Source organism: Lithobates pipiens, unplaced genomic scaffold (assembly GCF_037356315.1).
Source record: "Lithobates pipiens isolate NorthernLeopardFrog02 unplaced genomic scaffold, aLitPip1_a1.2 Scaffold_18, whole genome shotgun sequence".
In the NCBI taxonomy this organism is placed as follows: Eukaryota; Metazoa; Chordata; class Amphibia; order Anura; family Ranidae; genus Lithobates; species Lithobates pipiens.
The window spans coordinates 552,752,375-552,771,767 of NW_027507758.1; the positions used below are offsets into that span (position 1 = coordinate 552,752,375).

General features: G+C 41.5%; 1 protein-coding gene across 3 annotated transcripts in view; it reads right to left on the bottom strand.

The window, feature by feature from the left end:
* The window catches only part of OPN5 (opsin 5), a 189,471-nt gene that overhangs the window by 7,161 nt on the left and 162,917 nt on the right, over positions 1-19,393 (bottom strand). For 2 of the 3 annotated variants that reach the window (XM_077488901.1, XM_077488899.1), the window contains 3 exons: positions 15,340-15,510; positions 8,385-8,719; positions 873-1,099 (listed from right to left, as the gene is read on the bottom strand). In XM_077488901.1, the coding sequence (XP_077345027.1) occupies positions 873-1,099; positions 8,385-8,719; positions 15,340-15,510 (733 nt within the window). The remainder of the gene's footprint in view (positions 1-872; positions 1,100-8,384; positions 8,720-15,339; positions 15,511-19,393) is intronic. The other variant, XM_077488900.1, reaches the window with a different exon arrangement.

Sequence of the window (19,393 nt, forward strand, 5' to 3'; positions counted from 1 at the left end):
ACGTCATCACGTCGGATTTTCCGACAACTTTGTCCGTCCATGTGTATGCAACAGTTTCGGGCAAAATCCGTCGGACAAAACCCAACGGACAAAATCCGACCGATTTGGTTGTCAGAATCTCCGACCGTGTGTACAAGGGCTTAGATGCACTGGGAGTGGGTTTTTTTTTTCTGCCACTAAATGCTGCTAAAAGCTTAAAGCTGGCTACGCATTATGCAATTTTCTGTACAATTTTTCTTTAGATTTACCAAAACTATATAATATGAAGGCTAACCTAAACACTTTCAAACTGTAAGCAATCAGGCAGGAACTTGCACTACATTGGAGGTAAATCCCCCAAAAATTGACCAAAAAAATGATATATAGCCAGATTTAGTGTATGTGGACGCATAGGAAGTTATTTACGAAAGACAAATCCATGTTGTACTGCAAGTGCACTTGGAAGTGCAGTCGCTCTAAATCTAAGGGGTAGATCTGAAATGAGGGGAAGCTCTGCTGATTTTATCATCCAATCATGTGCAAGCAAAAATGCTGTTTTTTATTTTCCTTGCATGTCCCCCTCGGATCTACAGCAACTTTACTTCCAAGTGCACTTGTAGTGCAAAGTGGATTTTTCTTTAGTAAATAACCCCCCATAGGCTAACATGAAGGGGTATTTAGAGGCAGGAAGGCAGACGCCCCTAGAAGCAGCTGTAAAAACGTCCAGTGTGCACGAGGCCTTGCGCTTTCCTTTGGAATTAGTGGATCTTATCCAAGAATAATTTTTCGGCTCTCCAGCCCCATTAAAACCAATGTCTTTTATAGACAGTTTAGCACTTAAAACAGGGAACACGGGTGAGTGGTATGATTTGAGTTTATTTGTCACACTGTACCTAGAATTGGATTTTTGCAGTGTCTTACTGGATCTGAAGCATGGGCATTTGCAGTTGATAACTTGGTAAATGATGGGATTATACATTGCCGCCGATTTTGCCAGCAGAGTTGGTACCACAGAAAATTCAATTGGGACGGAATCCGGATTCCCAAAAGCTGACCAGACTGACACAACAGCATAGGGGATCCACGCAATGAGGAATCCTGCACAGATCAACATCGCCACCTGGTGGTCAAAAGGAGAAAAACATATTTGTACATTTTGTGCTACTTTCAATAGATATTATTATTATTATAGATAATACATATTAATATATTGTGATATGTTTATGAAGCACCAAATGGGTCATTTGCTGCTCCTTATGTACTTTTCTTTCCATATGTAGAAAAATGTATTCACTGCCACTTTTCACTCCACTCACAATCATTCACCCCTATTATCTCTTCCTGAATGGGAAACATTTGAAGTATATAGCCATTATTGCGTTCACGAAGATTACTTTGATAAATTAACTGTGAGACTTCAGCCATTTTTTTTTCTTTGGACAGACTAGGGAAAGTTTCAACAAATCTTTGTATGTTTGAGATTTTCATTCTTTTTCCTCCCCTTGTGATCCCACCAACAGTAATACAGTCAGCCAGGGGTGGGCGGCCATCTAGAGGGTTGCCCCCTTACTGCATCAAGCTCCAAATCAGTGGCTTGCAACCAGCAAGCTGCACCTTAATGTCTGTTCTGATACTTACTGCTATCATGCTGTGCTTAAGAATGCCCACCCTTCAACATATCCACCCACAGCTGACACAAAAACACACTATGCATGTGCAACTATCTGCTAACTTCTAGGATACAAGCAATTGGTCATGCATAGGCAGTACACAATCCAAGCCAACTATGGACACTCAAAGCAAAGGAGTAGAGAATGGGCACAGGTAGGTACACCTATTCTAAGGCATGCATTAGGAGCAGGTGAGGAGACAAAGGGGGTTATTTACTAAAGGAAAATCCACTTTGTACTACAAGTGCACTTCAAAGTGCAATGAAAGTGCACTTGGAATTAAAGTCACTGTAGATCTGAGGGGGACATGCAAGGAAAATAAAAACAGCATTTTAGCTTGCACATGATTGGATGATAAAATCAACAGAGCTTCCCCTTAGATTTAGAGTGACTGCACTTCCAAGTGCCCTTTCAGTGCAAAGTGGATTTGCCTTTCGTATAGAACCCACAAAGTTCCTTATCCTTGCCCTGGACACTAGATGAACCTGTCTATAAATCAAAACAATGTGCCACGCTATACACTATACCAATTATCCTTACTGTGAATTTCATGAATATTCTTTTCGTAACGTGCTCACTTGCTAAGAATATAAATATAATAAATCCTAAATCCTTCCTGTGCAATACATCATATAACCAATATAAATATTGATCCATATAGTGAATATTCTTTTCATAAAGTGCTCACATGCTAATAATATAATTAAAACTCAATCAAATAAGTGAAAAAAGTGCTCAAAATCCATAATTCTTCAAAAAAGCCCTCTTAAATTTTCAATAATAAGTTCTTTGTGATGGTGCTCCAAAATTATCCGCGGTGACTGCAAACTTGTGCCCCCCCATGTGATTCTTCTAACCTCAGGGCTTGCGACCGCACAATTAAGTTTGGTCTAAAATCGCAGTTGAACCACCTCTGGGCTTTTTGGTATATGGACTCTGTAGGATCCTAGGCTTTTCAGTGATATTGTCCTTCGTACATATATGAAAAAATAAGTCTAGATAGTGCTTTATCATGTAAACAATAATTTATTAAAAGTATATATATATCCGGGGTATTCACACTCTATGGGTGCCTACAGAGCACCACTTTATGCCAGGCAGAATCATAAAAACATCCAGTGAGGTTGAATGTACGCTTGTATCTCCGCAGCTAGTCGGGTATAATGTTTAAGCTGCTTCCTATGTTTTCCTGTCCCCTTCCCAGGTATAGGAAGCAGCTTAAACGTTATACCCGAGTAGCTGCGGAGATACATAGAGTGGTGCGCTGTAGGCACCCATAGTGTGTGAGTACCCTGGATATTTATACTTTTCAATAAATTATTGTTTAAAGAGGAAGTCAACTCTTGTTTAAAAAAAAAAAAAAAAGACAACCTGCAAGACAAAAGCATATTGAGCTAGTATGCATAGCATACTAGCTCATTATGTATTACTTACCTTAGACTGAAGCCCCTGAGGCCGGCGTCTCCCCCTCTGGCCGCCGACATGTCATCCCGGAGTTACTTCCGGGTATCGCGGCTCCGGCATTGGAAATTTAAGAGGACTTTTTGAAGAATTATGGATTTTGAGCACTTTTTTCACTTATTTGATTTGGTTTTATTTATATTATTAGCATGTGAGCACTTTATGAAAATAATATTCACTATATGGATCATTATTTGTATTGGTTATATGATTTATTGCACAGGAAGGATTTTGCATTTATTATATTTATATTCCTAGCACTTTATGAAAAGAATATTCATGAAATAGATTAATATCTGTATATGATTTATTACACAGTAAGGATAATTGGTATAGTGCATAGCGCGGCACATTGTTTTGATTTATAAAATATTGAGCACAACATATGGGAGTGTGATCAGTGCCAGCAGCTGAAATACGTGCATAGATTCCTCTTAAGGCTAATTTATGTGATTAACTCTGGTAGCTCGCAAGACGTTTTTTTATATTTACAGTAGATGAACATGTCTGTTACAGGGACAGGACCATTTACAACAGTGCATTGTGTTAACTCACTGTAAAATGCAAGTTTTACCATGTGTTACAACAAATGCACTGCAACCTGTATTTCAGTGCATTGTCATTCATTTTGAATAACACCCCAACACATTAACACAGAGCACTGCAGTGCATGTCCTTTGTAAGGCTCCACAGTGACAGACAGTGGCGGCCCGTCCATGAGGGGTGCCTGGGCGCCGCCCCCTCTCTATAGGCCACCCCTCTATATGGCATAGCATTAATCTATCAACCACTGCCACTCCCTATTCAGGCGTCTGGCCGCTTTTAGGAAGCCAGGCGCCTGAATTGCAGCAGCGAAATGTTTTTTTTTTTTTAAGAGCCTGATTAGAGCCATAGGCTCTAATAGGCTTCATAATATGTGGGCTTGTGGCGCAGAGCATTGCGTCATGAGCCCACCCAGGTGTTACAACAGCAAATTAATATTTGCTATTGTAAGACTGAGCCTCAATCCGGCCAATCAGAAGCAGGTGTTATGCCGCGTTCACACGATCGGAATTCCGGCCAGAAAAAGACAGATCAGAGCTTTTCATCGGAAAATGCGACTGTGTGTATGCTCCACTGGAATTTAGCTGTCCGAATTTCCGCCAGACAAAAATTGATAGCATGTTCTCAATTTTCCCGGAAAAACTTTCTATTGGTAATTCTGATCGTGTGTATGCAATTCCGACACGCCAAAAATCACGCATGCTCAGATTCAACTATGAGACAGAAGCTATTGGCTACTGGCTATTGAACTTCCTTTTTCTAGTCACGTCGTAAGTGTTGTACGTCACCGCGTTATAAATGATCAGAATTTGATGTGACCATGTGTAGGCAAGACAGCTGGAGCCGAATTCCGTCGGAATTCCATCAGAGCTTTTTCCGACGAGAATTCCGATCGTGTGTATGTGGCATGAGACCTGTTTTCTGATTGGCCGAAAAGAGAAGACTCCTGATTGGCCACCAACAAGGAGGGAAGAAATGGAAACCAGAGCCGTCGCATGTGAAGAGCAGGAGAATAGGAGAGCCGCCGCCAAGAGCCGAGGAGAAGCGCCGTATAGATGGGGTAAGTTCACCAGTCACATGTCCCAGCACTTCTCTGATCCTTGTCATAAAATCTAGAAATCAAGTCATTTTTAATGATGCCAGATGCAAATGGCTGATGAAGATAACCCCAAACACATGCCATTTGTTATTTTAGGTACGTTACATAGTTGTGTTGGAATGATGACAATGACCCCTCAGATTTGTATTTTTTAAAGCTGTTTTTCTTTTTTGTCTCTCATGTGATCCTCTACATGAGCCTGGCCTTGCTTATTACCCTGGCTTTTGGTTGGAGTTGAATCTTTTCCGTCCATTCTACTGGAACTTTGGAGAAATCGGAATCCTGTGGATGATACAGACCATTCCTCCTCCGACTGGAAGACCTACAGTAATTTCAACAGCTGTTAGACCTGTGGGGATCCGTCCATTTCTTTATGCCCGTATGACCTCATGGTTTTGGTAAGAGTACCCATCTTGTTCTTCTTTACCTAGAACTCACTGCTTTGAGATGTCCTCAAGATCACTCTGCTGCTTTCACGTCATTTGAAACACTATATTTCAAGTCCTGTGTGGACTTTAAGGACTCTTTGCATTCACTTATTATTAGGACTTTATTGATTTTCTCTTTAATACTTGTCAAGTATGTTCACAACACATTCATAGCGCTACATTTATTGTTTAAGTTCACCAGTCCCGCCCGCCAACGGATCGACCGATGGGCTGACAGGGGGATTGTTACTGTTTGCCCCCCCCAAAGAAAATTACCACCAGCCGCCACTGGTGATAGATCTGAACGACCTGTGTGTTACATTATGAAAAGCATGGCATACATCATCTCTGGCACATTGTGGCCCATTTAAATGAATGAGCTTTTTAACACAATGCATTTAAGATATGCAAAAATGCACATTCATCGTGTGGGCATTAACACAATACATTGGTGTGAATGGGCTCTTTTTTTTAACGAAGTAAGAAAGGGTTAAGCCCCATACACACTATAAGTTTTTCCTTCAGATTTACCAAAACTATTATAATATGAGGTTAAACCTTAGGAGTTTCAATTTGTATGCAATCAGGCAGGCCCTTGTACTACATGGTTTTGGTAAATCTGAAGGAAAAACTAAGAAGAAAAACTGATAGTGTGTATGGGGCTTAAGAGGCAAGGTTTCATAGCTGTGTGTGTCCTTGTTGAGAGGGATTTTTACTCATTGCTTGCCATGCTATTTGATATAAGGAAACAGATATCAATGCTTTTATACAACAACTTTTATGACCACTGGATGGAGCATTGACAGTTCTGTATATGAAAGCATGTTTGGCTGCTCCCGCATTTTAATTGTTATACTTTTAATAATGCACTTGCTGATAATCATACAACTAAAGTTAATATTTTTTTCTATAGTTCTGTTTTTTTCTATAGTTCTGTTCTTCCACGAGTTATATAACTTTTGTTTTGTTTTGTTTTTACTTGGAAAAGCCTTAAAATACCCTTTTCTCATAGAGGAATTGTGCCTTCTGCCCTCACACTCCACTGCGCTATGTGGCATAATTAAGTAATGGCCACACCCCACATCATAAGTGTCCAAACACAGTCTTGTATTACACAGTAGAGTACTGGTGGTCAAAAGTACTAGTGGGTGTGTGTGACCAGGTCTGTTAGAATACAGAGTGCAGTGGGCAGGGTGGTCAAACGTTGGTGCCCAATTGGACTGTGCAGCCATATATAGACACCCAGGCACAACTGCTGGAACAGTAAAATGAAGGCAGGACTATGAACACTGAAGTTGACTGAATATCTACTTCTGTGACTTTTTTGGACGTTTAAGCTGAACTTCTGACACAAAAACTTCCAAATAGATTCCCTGATAACAAAAACGGTTATACATTCTCTTTGTGTGCACCAAATGCTTTTAAAAAACTGTAAAGTGTACCTGTTAGTTACACTAACATTGCAAAAGTAGTGGTGACATCATCACTGTGTTGTACATAACCAATGCAGATTGAAGAGCTGTGGGAGGGGTCCAGAAGGCTCCACCCACTACAGGCAGCCTACAAAAAAACTAGGGGAGGGGCCCGGAACAAGACCAATCATCCACGCAAGGAGAGTGAGCAGCAGTGGCGGGTCTTTAATACAGGAAGTTCCTGTACAGATGTAACATTTCACTCTGGATTACCGCACAGATGTGGAAGAAATACACAAAGCACTCCAAGATTCAAGTAAGAATACCAGTGCCTCTTGTATTTAGATAATATTTGCTTATCCTGAAGTTCAGATTCAAGATAAAGTTTAAGCAAGAAAGGAGACTACATTTGGCATTACAACCAGATGACCCACTAAAGACTCCTTTCTACAACTCTCAGACTTCTAACATTTGGGGGTCCATTTACAAAATACTTGCAGTGCAAATGTCTCAGTATTCACGCAAAAGTCACAAATAAAATCCGTAATGTTTGTAATATACATGAAATGTCAGTTTTTTTTGCTGCCTTTACAAGGGCGAATGTAATATAACATTCATTCCTGAGAGAAAATAGCCTTAAGAACATTCAATCAGAAGCGTTAAAGAACATTTGACCAATAGAGAAAATAGCCCAACACTAAAGGCCAAAATATTCAAGCAGAAGAGGAAATAATATGAGAGACTGCACTGTACAAATGTCAGAGCTATTCATCCTGCAAAACTGCATGTACATGTACATTCCTTATGTGAGAATGGGGGCAAAGCAAATGTTATTAGTTTATTAACCCTTCAGATCGAACATTGTTTATTTATAAGAATAGACTGAATCAGGAATATACCAAATTATTTATTACAGGTACTTGCATAGTGCCAATTTACACAGAGTTTTTACATGTATATTGTACATTCACATCAGTCCCTGCCCTCAACTCACATTCATACACTAGGGCCAATTAGATAGGATCCAATGAATCTACCAGCATGTCTTCAGAGTATGAGAGGAAACACACGCAAGCACAAGGAGAGCACACGCACACACATACACACACAATAGGCAGATAGTGTCATGGTTGGGATTCAAACCAGCAACCCTAGTGCTGCTAAGTGGAAGAGCCAACCACTTAGCCACTGTGCTGCCCCACTATGAACACTAGATGGAGCTGGTGATCATAGTAAGTATTTAAAGCAGAACTTCACCCAAAAAGGGAAGTTCCACTTGTTTGCATCCACACCCCCTCCCTCCACTGCCACGTCTGTCACTTTTTTAGGGGAAGTGAGTAACTGGTTTTGACGGGTACCTGCTCCCCCCTCCGGTCAGATATGCCACGGCTATCTGTGCCAGAAGTTCAGCATCCCTCCTTCTGCAGCATCTTACAGGACAGATCACAGTTCCCAAAAGACTAAAGGACTATTTACAAGGTGCAGTGCGGCTCATGCATACAGCAAACAGTAGGAAACCGGCTGTGAAGCTGCAAGGCTTCACTTCCCATTTCCCATACTTGAGATGCCGCCAAAGCCGATTGAAGTATCAATTTGGAGCTGTTGACTTTTTTGGGGGGAGACCGGAGCTTCTCTTGAATCAGATACTGTAGAGAATAAACTGCTACGTATACAGTTCTGGTTGAATGTTCCTGGTTATTTACTCTACTGGTCGAATGTTCCCATGGCTTTTCCCATGGCTTGTTCCCATGAATGTTAGTGAAAATGACATTTTCTTTTTTAATGAGATCACCTTGGTCAGCTTGATCTCCAGTGTGTGATTCTTCTGATTTCTGGTATCGTAGACTGCCACTTCCTGAGCAGAAGCCTTGACTTTGACGATGATCTTTGCATAGGAGAACACAATGACAACGGTGGGCAGAATAAGGCAAAAGAACATGATGCTGATAACAAAGACCTTCCCCCGCAGAGAAGCCTGTGCCAGCCACCAGTCTAATGTACAGGAGGTTCCAAATGGCTCCGGAGCATAGTTCCCCACTCCCACCAATGGCAGAGTGGCCCAGAAGGATGCATAGAACCAGATAAGGATCAGGCTAATGAAGGCATGCCGTCTTTTTACCCAAGTACCTAAAAAACAGAAACACAAAAAAAAATATGTGTAGAGAAGTCTTTCTCAACGTATTTACCCCAGGGGAACCCTTGAAATAATTTAGGTTTCAGAAAACCTCTGCTATGATTAGGATATAGGAAACTATTAGGAAAAAGCTCTGGGAAGAATGCCCTACTTACAGTAGTGGTTAGAAGTTAGAATGCCACCCTTACAGTCAGCTAAAAGGGTCATTGGTGTCATTCTGCTGGCTGTGCCAGGTGGGGTTGGATCTGGAACCATGCACGTACCATCAAACATGGGGCCAATCAGCCAACTACTCAAAAAATACCTTACAACCTCGAGAGAAATCCTGGTTGAGAATGGCTGGAATAGAGAATTTATCAGCACGAATGAGACACATTTGCAATGGCATGTAAGCTGAACCAGGACATGAGAAGCAGAGTGTGATGATCTGGATACAGACCACATTTCCTTATGATTTGGCTGGGCACTGCCAGCAGTCAGGCCCAGTAACCCTAGCAGGAAGATCTGTCACTCAGCACTTAGGAAATAATGGCTGCAGGAAGCAAGTGACTGGCCTTGATCATACTGGGCAATTACACCTGTGTCCCATGCAGGGCCATTTTGTACCGGCACGGCATTGGGAGCAGCTACATAGACACAGCAGCTGCTCCCAATGTGACATCCTTGAGAGTGTGGGTGCACAGACCCGAATGTACCTGGGGTAATTTCGGGAGCATGCACCCACACACCCCCTCATCCAAAGGGATGTCATATTGGGACACAGTGGCTGTGTCCTTGAAGTCGCCGTGGCCCAATAGACACTAATGGGACTACCCACACGGGGATGCACGGAACACCCCCATGTGGCTAAACATGGTCCTGCACAGGGCAAAGATGAAATCGTCCCGAGTGAATGAGACCCAATACAAATGGCAGCAGGTGGGGGTGGCCAACGATGTATACTAAAATCCTTTAAATATACTGTATGTAACTAACAGGTACACTTTACAGATAAACTCCATCCAGCTAAAAAAAATTGCTGCTTCCTTCCCTTTTTCGGAGAGTAAGCCTCTCACATTTGTTTAGTCCAGGGCAGCCTTTCTCAAACTTTTTAAACTAAAAGGAACCCTTTAAATAAGTTTCTGGTCTCAGGAAATCCCTGCTGATAATTACTATAGCTACAGCCTGCCATACATTAGTGTAGTGGTTAGCGGGAAGGGTGCTCCTTCTCTTTGTAGTCAAAAGGAAGAATGCCCTCCCTACAGATAGCTAAAAAGATCATTGGTGTCAGTGGTTACATATCTGAGATGCAGAAATTGGTCTCCTCTCAAGGAACCCCTAGCAGTTTCTGGAGGAACCCTGGTGGTTAAATGAATACATATATTCACCAGCACACCTTAGATCTTTTAGTGATTAACAGCTGGCTGCTGGATATATCACAGATCAATACACATATTCTCCAGCACCTACTACATATCAGCCTGTGATCCAGGAATGAGTGTGATGGGAATATAGACAATCCTGGTGGTTAAAGGCTGGTCTAGGGGGTAAGGAATGGACAGAAATAGTTACTGTATTCCTCCTTCCTGTTTGTGTTTAAACAAACAATTCCCTGTGCTGTCAAGGCAGAAGAAACATGTAGTTTGTTCCTACTAAGTAGGAACAGCGATATGTCTCCTCCCCTAATAAGTCACAACCCCATGCAGTTAAAACACGCTTAGGGAACACAAATTTAACCCCTTGATCGCCCCCTAGTATTAACCCCTTCCCTGCCAGCGACGTTTACACAATAATCAATGATTTTTATAGCACTGGTCGCTGTATAAATGTCAATGGTCCCAAAAATGTGTCAAAAGTGTCTGATCTGTCCACTGCAATGTTGTAATACTGCTAAAAAACACAGATCATCGCCATTACTAGTAAAAAAAAAATTATAATAAAAATGCCATAAATCTTTCCCATAGTTTGTAGACACTATAACTTTTACGCAAACCAATCCATATACGCTTATTGCGATTTTTTTTTTTTTTTACCAAAACTATGTAGAAGAATATACATTGGCCTAAACTGATGAAGACATATTTTTTTAAATTTGTTGATATTTATTATAGCAAAAAGTAAGAAACATTGTTTTTTTTTCAAAATCGTCGCTCTTTTTTTGTTTATAGCACAAAAAATTAAAACTGCAGAGGTGATCAAATACCACCAAATGAAAGCTCTATTTGTGGGAAAAAAAGTACGCAAATTTTGCTTGACCACGACCACGCACGACCGCACAATTGTCAGTTAAAGCGACGCAGTGCCAAATTGTAAAAAGTGCTCTGGTCAGGATGTGGGTAAAATCTCCTGGGGCTGAAATGGTTAAAGCAAACCCATCTCTCCTTCGTGTTATTTGTTCCTAAGATTTTATCCCAATTCATGCCTCTAGCAAGGTTCATAGTTTAGGAAAGCTCTTTTGAAATTCAGTGTCTTTGTATTCCCCTTATATTTCCTATTTGTGTGATTTATACTTAAGCCGATTGACTTGTGATCGCTGTTTCCTAAATTGCTCTGTATTTACACATCTGTGATCAGGTCTATATTGTTGGTAATCAGTAGATCTAGTAACCCTTTATTTCTAGTTAGTATGTCTACCATCTGACCCATGAAATTGTCCTGCAAAACATTTAGGAACTGGCGAACCTTAGACAAATGCGTGGTTCCCTCCGCCCAGTCTATGTCTGGATAATTAAAATCCCCCATTATGATGACACTTCCCATTCTTGCTGCTAATCCAAATTGTGACAGGAGGTCCACTTCCCCCTCCTCCCTCAGGTTAGGGGGCCTATAGCATACTCCCAGTATTATTTTCCCCTTAGCTTCATCCCTTTGGAGCTCTACCCATAAGGATTCCACCTCCTCCCTAGCTCCCTTAGTGATGTCATCTTTCACATTCACTTGTACATTATTCTTGATATATAGACATACCCCTCCTCCTTTTTTACCCTCTCTATACCTGCGATAAAGGCAATACCCTTGAATGGTTGCCAGCCAATCATGAGAGCTGTTGAACCAGGTCTCTAAAATTCCCACAAAAGAAAGCACTATTTGTGGGGAAAAAAGGATGTGAATTTTTTTTTTGGGGTGCAGCATCTCAATTGTCAGTTAAAGCGACTCAGTGCCAAATTGTAAAAAGTGCTCTGGTCAGGAAGGAGGTAAAATCTTACTGGGCTGAAGTGGTTAATCACCACTGGGGGGTTTATTTTCTGCTAAATATATGAAAAAATCTTCTTTTTATTTCTTCTTTAACTTGAGCTGTGAGGCTGTACTGATGGGGCACTGCTGAGCCTGCAGTAATGGGATACTGATGGGGCACTGATTAGCCTGCAGTGATGGAGCACTGATCAGCCTGCAGTGATGGGGCACAGATGAGGCTGCAATTATTGGACGCTGATGAGGCTGCACTGATGGGGCTGCACTGATGGAACACTGATAGGCAGTGGTAGGTAGCCACACTGGCTGTCCAGGAAGTAGCGGCTCTTGGGCTGCTCAGACCCAACTCTGAGTCGCAGTCGGAGCCCGTCCAAGGGGGGAACTGGAGCCGAGCGCAACAGGGAAATACCCTGTGAGGTGGTTTCTGGCTTGGGGCTGTTACTGTGCCCGTTTAGAGCAGCTGGTACCTGCTGCAGGTTGTGTCCCCCAGACAGCTCAATGTAGCACCACAGCCAGTGGGAGGGAGGAGAAAGAAGCACCGGGAACACTTCCTGCCAGAGACTCCACCCCACCCTTGTCAGCTCCGCTCCTCCTCTGACCCGCACCTCCTACTACCCCCCAGCTCCGCTCCACTCTGCTCTCGCCCTTCATCCCTGCATCAGTTAAACACTTGTGACATCTGCCGGCTGCCCGGCAATGTTGCGCCCCCCATGCTAGCCGCTCGGGCTGACAAAATCCCAGTAGCCAGGCCACATTTCCTACTCGGCCCGGAAACCTGGTGCCTGGAGTTTGTTGAGCCCTGTCTTAAACCCAGAGATACTTTCCGTACATTCCCTATGAGTTTTGATCATGACCATGTCCATGTTTCCACTAGCCTAGCACCTATACAGAAAGTTTCTAACTAGTGTTGCTACCTCATCCCTTTAAAACCAAACACATATTAATTACACAGGTTCTGTGGCTGATTAAGATGTTAATTAAACTCACTTGTTACCTTATCTGCATTAAATTAGCCTCAGAACCTGGAACCAAAACCTGGAAACTAGCTCATTATGAAATACTTACCTTAGATCAAAGCTGTTGCATGGGTCCCCATACACCGATGTGACCGGCGACATGTCTCCCGGAGTTATTTTCGGGTTCACGGGCTCTGACGTTGTGATTGGCCATAGGCGCGATGACGTCACTCCCGCGCATGCACATGAGAGCAGCCAGTCACGGCATGGCTACTGAAGAAATGGCACAAGCGGGCAGAGGCATATCTAGTGAAAATGGTGCCTATGGCAAGCACTGAAATGGCTCACCTGTAAAAACATTTGAAACCCATCCCAAAACTACAAGTCAAGCTCTTTAATCTTTCAATTAAGCACCCTACAGGCCCAGGGCCCCTATATCTGTACTGGCTGCCCCTCCTCTCCCTGGTGTCTCTAGAAAAGTACACAGCCACACCTGATGCCTGTAATAATAAGACCTCTCATGGCACGCTGCTCCCCACCGGTCCCTCCTCTCTTCTCATCCATCTGGTGATGTAATGTACAGTACAAGCACCTGGGGTGGATGGGAGGGAAGGAGGGGCCGGCGGGAAGCAGTGCGCCATGAGAAGTCTTATTACAGCTGCTGCCCATGCTAGACTGTATGTACTGCAGTCTTGCAGAGCCTCATGGCCCCAGGCCCTCGGGCAGTGCCGAGTATCCGATGGGTCAGTCCGCCCCTGCTCATTAAACAGTCAACATTCAGTGAAAGTTCATGTACTGCAAAGTTTGCAGTACATGAACTTTCACTGAATGTGGACTGTTTAATGAGCTTGTTGCACAAATCACTTTATTACACTTTATTTATAATATCTATGGCTATGCATATTTATTTAATCCATATTGAGCACTATATTTGATTGGCTGCTTCTGCTTGGCACACACGCACAATCGCACATGATGATGACAAAACGTTTAAGTCATTATCATGTGCATTTGTGTATGTGTGCCAGAACCAAGCAGAAGCAAGCAGACAATCAAATATAGTGCTCAATATGGATTCAATAAATATGCATAGCCATAGATATCATAAATAAAGTGTAATAAAGTGATTTGTGTGATTTTTAAAGTAGTACCTGTTGTTGCACAAATCACTTTATTACACTTTAGTTATTATATTCTGGCAATGGCTATGCATATTTTTTAATCCATTGAGCACTATATTTGATTGGCTGCTTGCTTCTTCTTGGCAGTTGGCACACACACCCAATGGCACATGATGATGATCAAGACCAAGAAGTAGTATGGTGTACCTGCTACTGCTAGGCTGCTAATCCTTGCTGCTGCTTGGCCCAGGGTTCTCTGTCATCCATTCCTTCTCTGGTCTCTTCTACTGCTCCTCACATTACAGTCCCTGCTCTAGGGAGAGAGAAGATGATGCCGCGCAGAGGAGGGTAGGCGGAGCATTAGGCTCTGCCTCCGGCAGTCACTCTACCCTACTTGGATCCGGTTTGGCCAGTCGCCATCGGCTTTCATGCGGGCGCCTGTCGCTCCCCTCCCCAGGCCAAGTAATTATTAGCAAGTGCCCCGCTGCTCTCCAGCAGGCCAGCCGCGGAGCTGGCCACGGGCTATATTAGTGCGGGTGCAACCACGAGAGCCGAGAGGTGGCTGCAGGAGGTGGGGGGGGGGGGGGATTTTGTGTGGGGTGGTTTTTTTGCTGCTCCCTCCCCCATGGCACCCATGGCACTTGCCATGGCTGCAATACCTTAGATACGCCACTGCTAGCGGGCCATTTCTTCAGTGCATATACAGTGCAAGTTTAGGAGATATTCAGTGATATTTACGGTGCAAGTTTAGGAGATATTCACGGTACCTACAGGTAAGCCTTAGTAAAGGCTTACCTGTAGGTAACCTGTAGGTTACCTGTAGGTAAAAGTGGTGATAGAGGGTTTACAACCACTTTTATGGGGTGCACGCTTTATTTAAAAAAAAATACACATAATTTAAAAGGAAATGGGTGTTTCTAGTGCCCTAATAGACCTCTGGGCACACATTACAATGTTGAGGGGCTGGTAAGATATCATTATGACCACTTTGGATCAAATCTAAGACTAATATAACCTTTTTAACTGGAAACAAATTATTTGTTCTAATAGCTGTAATTTTATTTTATAATGAAAAATTTATAATAGATGGACTGAAAAGAAGATAAAATATACAATGTTTCAAATCTGTATACTGTATAGAAGGTATCATCTCCATATTTCAAAGTGGACCCAGGAGACTCAAAAGCAGACCTGGGGTATGTGATTTGGTTGCCAGGGTCTAACAACACCCCTGAAATTTAATATCAGTTTATAAACTTCAATATTACTTAAAATAATAATGTCTGATACATTTTTTTTCTTCTCTATTAAAAAGATAGGCTCTAATGAATTGCATTTCTAGTCATCTCCAAATCTTGAACTTACCATATCTCAGATGGCAGATTTTCATGTATCTGTCAAAGCTGACCACTGTCATAGTGATGAGACTTCCACATCCAAAGAAGAAGCCGACCCATCCATACCACTGACAGATGCTCCAGCCAAACACCCATCGATGGCTGAAGAAGGATATGATAGTGAATGGTTTTCCCGTCACTGTAACAATATGGAAAGATGTTATAGAAAGATCTTTTCTTATGCTGCAATACAGTCATCATCTCATGTTTATATTCTTCCCCTATCATTACTACCTTCCTAAACATAACAAGACTTTTTTCTGAGACTGTCATGCTGATATCACTGCCTGGTGGGTGATGGACAGGAAACAAGTATTCTGCCAAAGACGGCTTAAACGTCTCAACTCACCTACCGCATTCATTTCTGAGATCAGTGTTTTTATTAGTTAGTGAAGGCAATAAAGATGACAGTCATGCTTATTAATAAAGAAAAGAATTCACTGCACTTTGCATCCCTGGGCAAATGAAACATCTACCATGGCAAGGCAATGTTACTAACAGCTTATCATAGGCATGTATACTGGGTGTGCCTGGGCACAACCTAATCACCCTGGGGGTGCCAATTCCCCCTGCTTCCTGGAGTTCCTGGCATTCCCTGTCTCTCCCCTTTAGTGTTGCCAACTTTCCTCCTATGCTCCCCCGCTTGCTGCTGCCGGGGATGTTTTAGGATGATGAAATGGACTCAGGAAGCTCTGTCCCCTTTCTCTCTGTTTAGACCCTTGATATTTTACCAAAGGCACTCAGTGGGGCTCCTAAAAAATTGTAAAAATAAAATAATAAAAAATGTAATTGTAAAAATAATTAAAAAAATGTAAGAAATTGTAAAAAAATAATAAAAATAAAAACTACCGATACTGTCCACTGCCCTACTGACACCAATCTCTGTTCTACTGACACCATCCACTGTGTTTGTGCTCTAAGGTGCACACCCTTAAGCCCCATACACACTATCAGATTTTCTGCTGATTTTTGTCTTCGGATTTACCAAAACCATGTAGTGCAAGGGACTGCCTGATTGCATACAAATCGAAACTCCTAAGGTTTGACCTCATATTATATGGTTTTGGTACATCTGAAGGAAAAAATCAGCAGAAAATCTGATAGAGTGTATGGGGCTTTAAACCTTGCACACACAATCATATTTTCTGCAGACAAAACCTCAGACTTTTGTCCGAAGGTGTGTGCCTGGATTTTGTCTTGCATATAAACGGCAAGGAATTGTCAACCAACAAACACAAACATAGTGACATATTACGTGGTTTTCAGCTCTTTAGCGCCACCCTTTGGGCTCCTTCTACTAATTTCTTGTTAGTAGAAGTTTGGTAAGTGTTGATTCATGCTTTTCATTTTGCGCTTTTCATTTAGCGCTTTTCAGTTTGCGCTTTCATTTCATGCTTTTCAGTTTGTTTCTGAACGGCCGTTCGTCAACTAGCCATGTTGCAGAATCAGAGGAGATAACGTGTTATTTATTATTGGCCTTGGAGTTATTGCTTTGACCCAAGTCCAGTCCAGGAACAGGAGGAGGAGGAGTTCTTGGACCAAAAATTGGTTGCTTTATTAATCGTGACTAATTCTGTCATATGCCTTTGCTGCAGGAGCTCCAGGAGAATAATCCGGATGATTTTCGGAATTATCTCTGGATGACGGACCCCTGCTTTTACCAACTCTTGGCATTGTTGACCCCCTATATTAAGAAGCAGTAAACTTGCTTCTTTTTATTTTTTGGTTGAATAATAATGATTTAATTTGGTATTTTTTCTATATTTTTTGGATGCATAGAATGCACTTTTTGGTTAATTTATATTGGCAGATAGTATGTCTAATTTTATTTGTTTTCTTTTTTTTGATGCATAATAAAAAAAATTGTGGAGAATAATACTTGGCTATGTGTTTTACTTCAAATGACAGTTTGGGAGTAGGCAGTTTCATTTTTAAAAATAAAATGTAAAATTGACAAGGGACATCAACATAGTTGTATCTTTGATCTTAAAAACTACGGGATAATGGTGTTGTGGTAACTTGTACAAATAAAAATAAAAAGCACAATAATATTATTCTTGATATCACTAGAAAATAAAAGCCTTTTAAAATATGTTTGCCATAACTTAATTTGTATCACCGGCAAAGCAGCTACATTATTATCCTATTAAAGAAAAAGAGAATTTCATAATTGTCCGATGGAGCATACACACTGTTGGATTTTCCTCCAACAGCCTGTGATCACACATTTCCCGTCGGAAAATCATATCGTGTGTACGTGGTTTAAAGTAATAGGCTGCGCTCACCAAAGCAGCTTATCCATAACTACCTGAATCCTTTCATTTAGGCAGAATTTGGCACTAAAAGGAGTACCAAAGTATAGATTTTATAGTATGTATAATTGTAAATGTCATGTCAAAAATTACTTCATAGTAGTAGCAATGGGGGAGATTTACTAAAACTGGAGCATGCTAAATCCGGTACAGCTCTATGTAGAAACCTATAAGCTCACAGATTTTTGTTGATCAAAGTTTATTTGAACAAGCTGAAGTTAGAAGCTGATTGACTACCATGCACAGCTGCACTCGATTCTGAGTGCACCAGTTTTTTCGTAAATCCCCCTATATGTCTACTCTCACAGATTCACTTTAAACTCACCTATTAATTACAACTCTGTTTTTAAATTAATTGGTCTCACAACGGTATTTTATCCATATCATTTTTCAATCCATTCTGATGTGACTTTTCCAGTCATTACATGTAAACAGCTTACTGTCTGGCTTTACAGACCCGGAGTGCTACTGCAACTGTAAGACAGTATGACTGTTTGTTTAATGCCCACTAGATGGCAGTGTTATAACATAATGGATGTTCTTGTGCCTTCTGCATTACATGAGCTTCAGAAAAATAATTGACTTATGTAGCCGTCCTCCAGCACCAAATTGGCCAAAGCCATAATTTGGGATTCCAGGTGATATGAATTACTGCAGCTGGGAATTTGTTATTCTACGATGCCATGCACAGCGCGAAAAGATCAGCTATTGACGTGGATTACCTTGCTGGACCATGTGATTGACGATGGGTTGAATTCTGAGGACATTATTACATTTTGGTTTCAAAAGCCAATATATGTGTTTGAGTTTTATTTGAAAAAATGATTTAATTTACTGTTTTTTTTTAACCCTTTATGGGAATGGGTAAGGGGTAGTAATGTACCCCTGGGCTTATTCTTCTGGGGAGGGGGCATGCATATTTGATTGTCCCCTTATAATAAAGTGGGTTCTAGATGACACCATAAGTCCCGCCTTAATTTTTCTTACATCTTGGCCCCTTTTTTAGGGCACAAAAAGGTGGGGTATAGGCTCTTGTCACCCAGCATTGGGACAAAAGTGCACTGCAAGGGAGGGAGGCTTTTCTGCACCCTTTGCAAGTAACCCCCCCAATTTTGAAAAGGATGTAGCCTGATCTGGTGCAGGAAGGAGTGAGTGGCACAATCCACCTTGGATTAAAAAAAAAAAAAGAAGAAGAAGAAAGCACATAGAGTATATGTGCTAAAAAAAAAAATGCATTTCTATTTTTTTGGGCAAATAAGCCTCCATTGGAGCGATCAGTGGATAGCAGGTGCAATGCCAGGCTCCTTCAGAGTCTTCCTCCAGCCTTATATCTGTACCAAGGTACTAGAGCTGCATGATTCTGGCTAAAATGAGAAACATGATTTTTTTTCTTAGAATAAAGATCACGATTCTTGTGGCGTAACATTATTTTTTACATTATACAAAAAAATGGGCTAACTTTAGTGTTTACTTTCTTTTTGATTAATTGAAGTGTATTTTTTACAAAAAAATGTGTTTGAAAGACTGCTGTGCAAATACAGCGTGACATAAAATATTGCAATAACTGACATTTTATTACATAGTTACATAGTGCGTTTGAAAAAAGACACAAGTCCATCAAGTCCAACCTATGTGTGTGATTATATGTCAGTTTTGCATTGTATATCCCTGTATGTTGCGGTCATTCAGGTGCTTATCTAATAGTTTCTT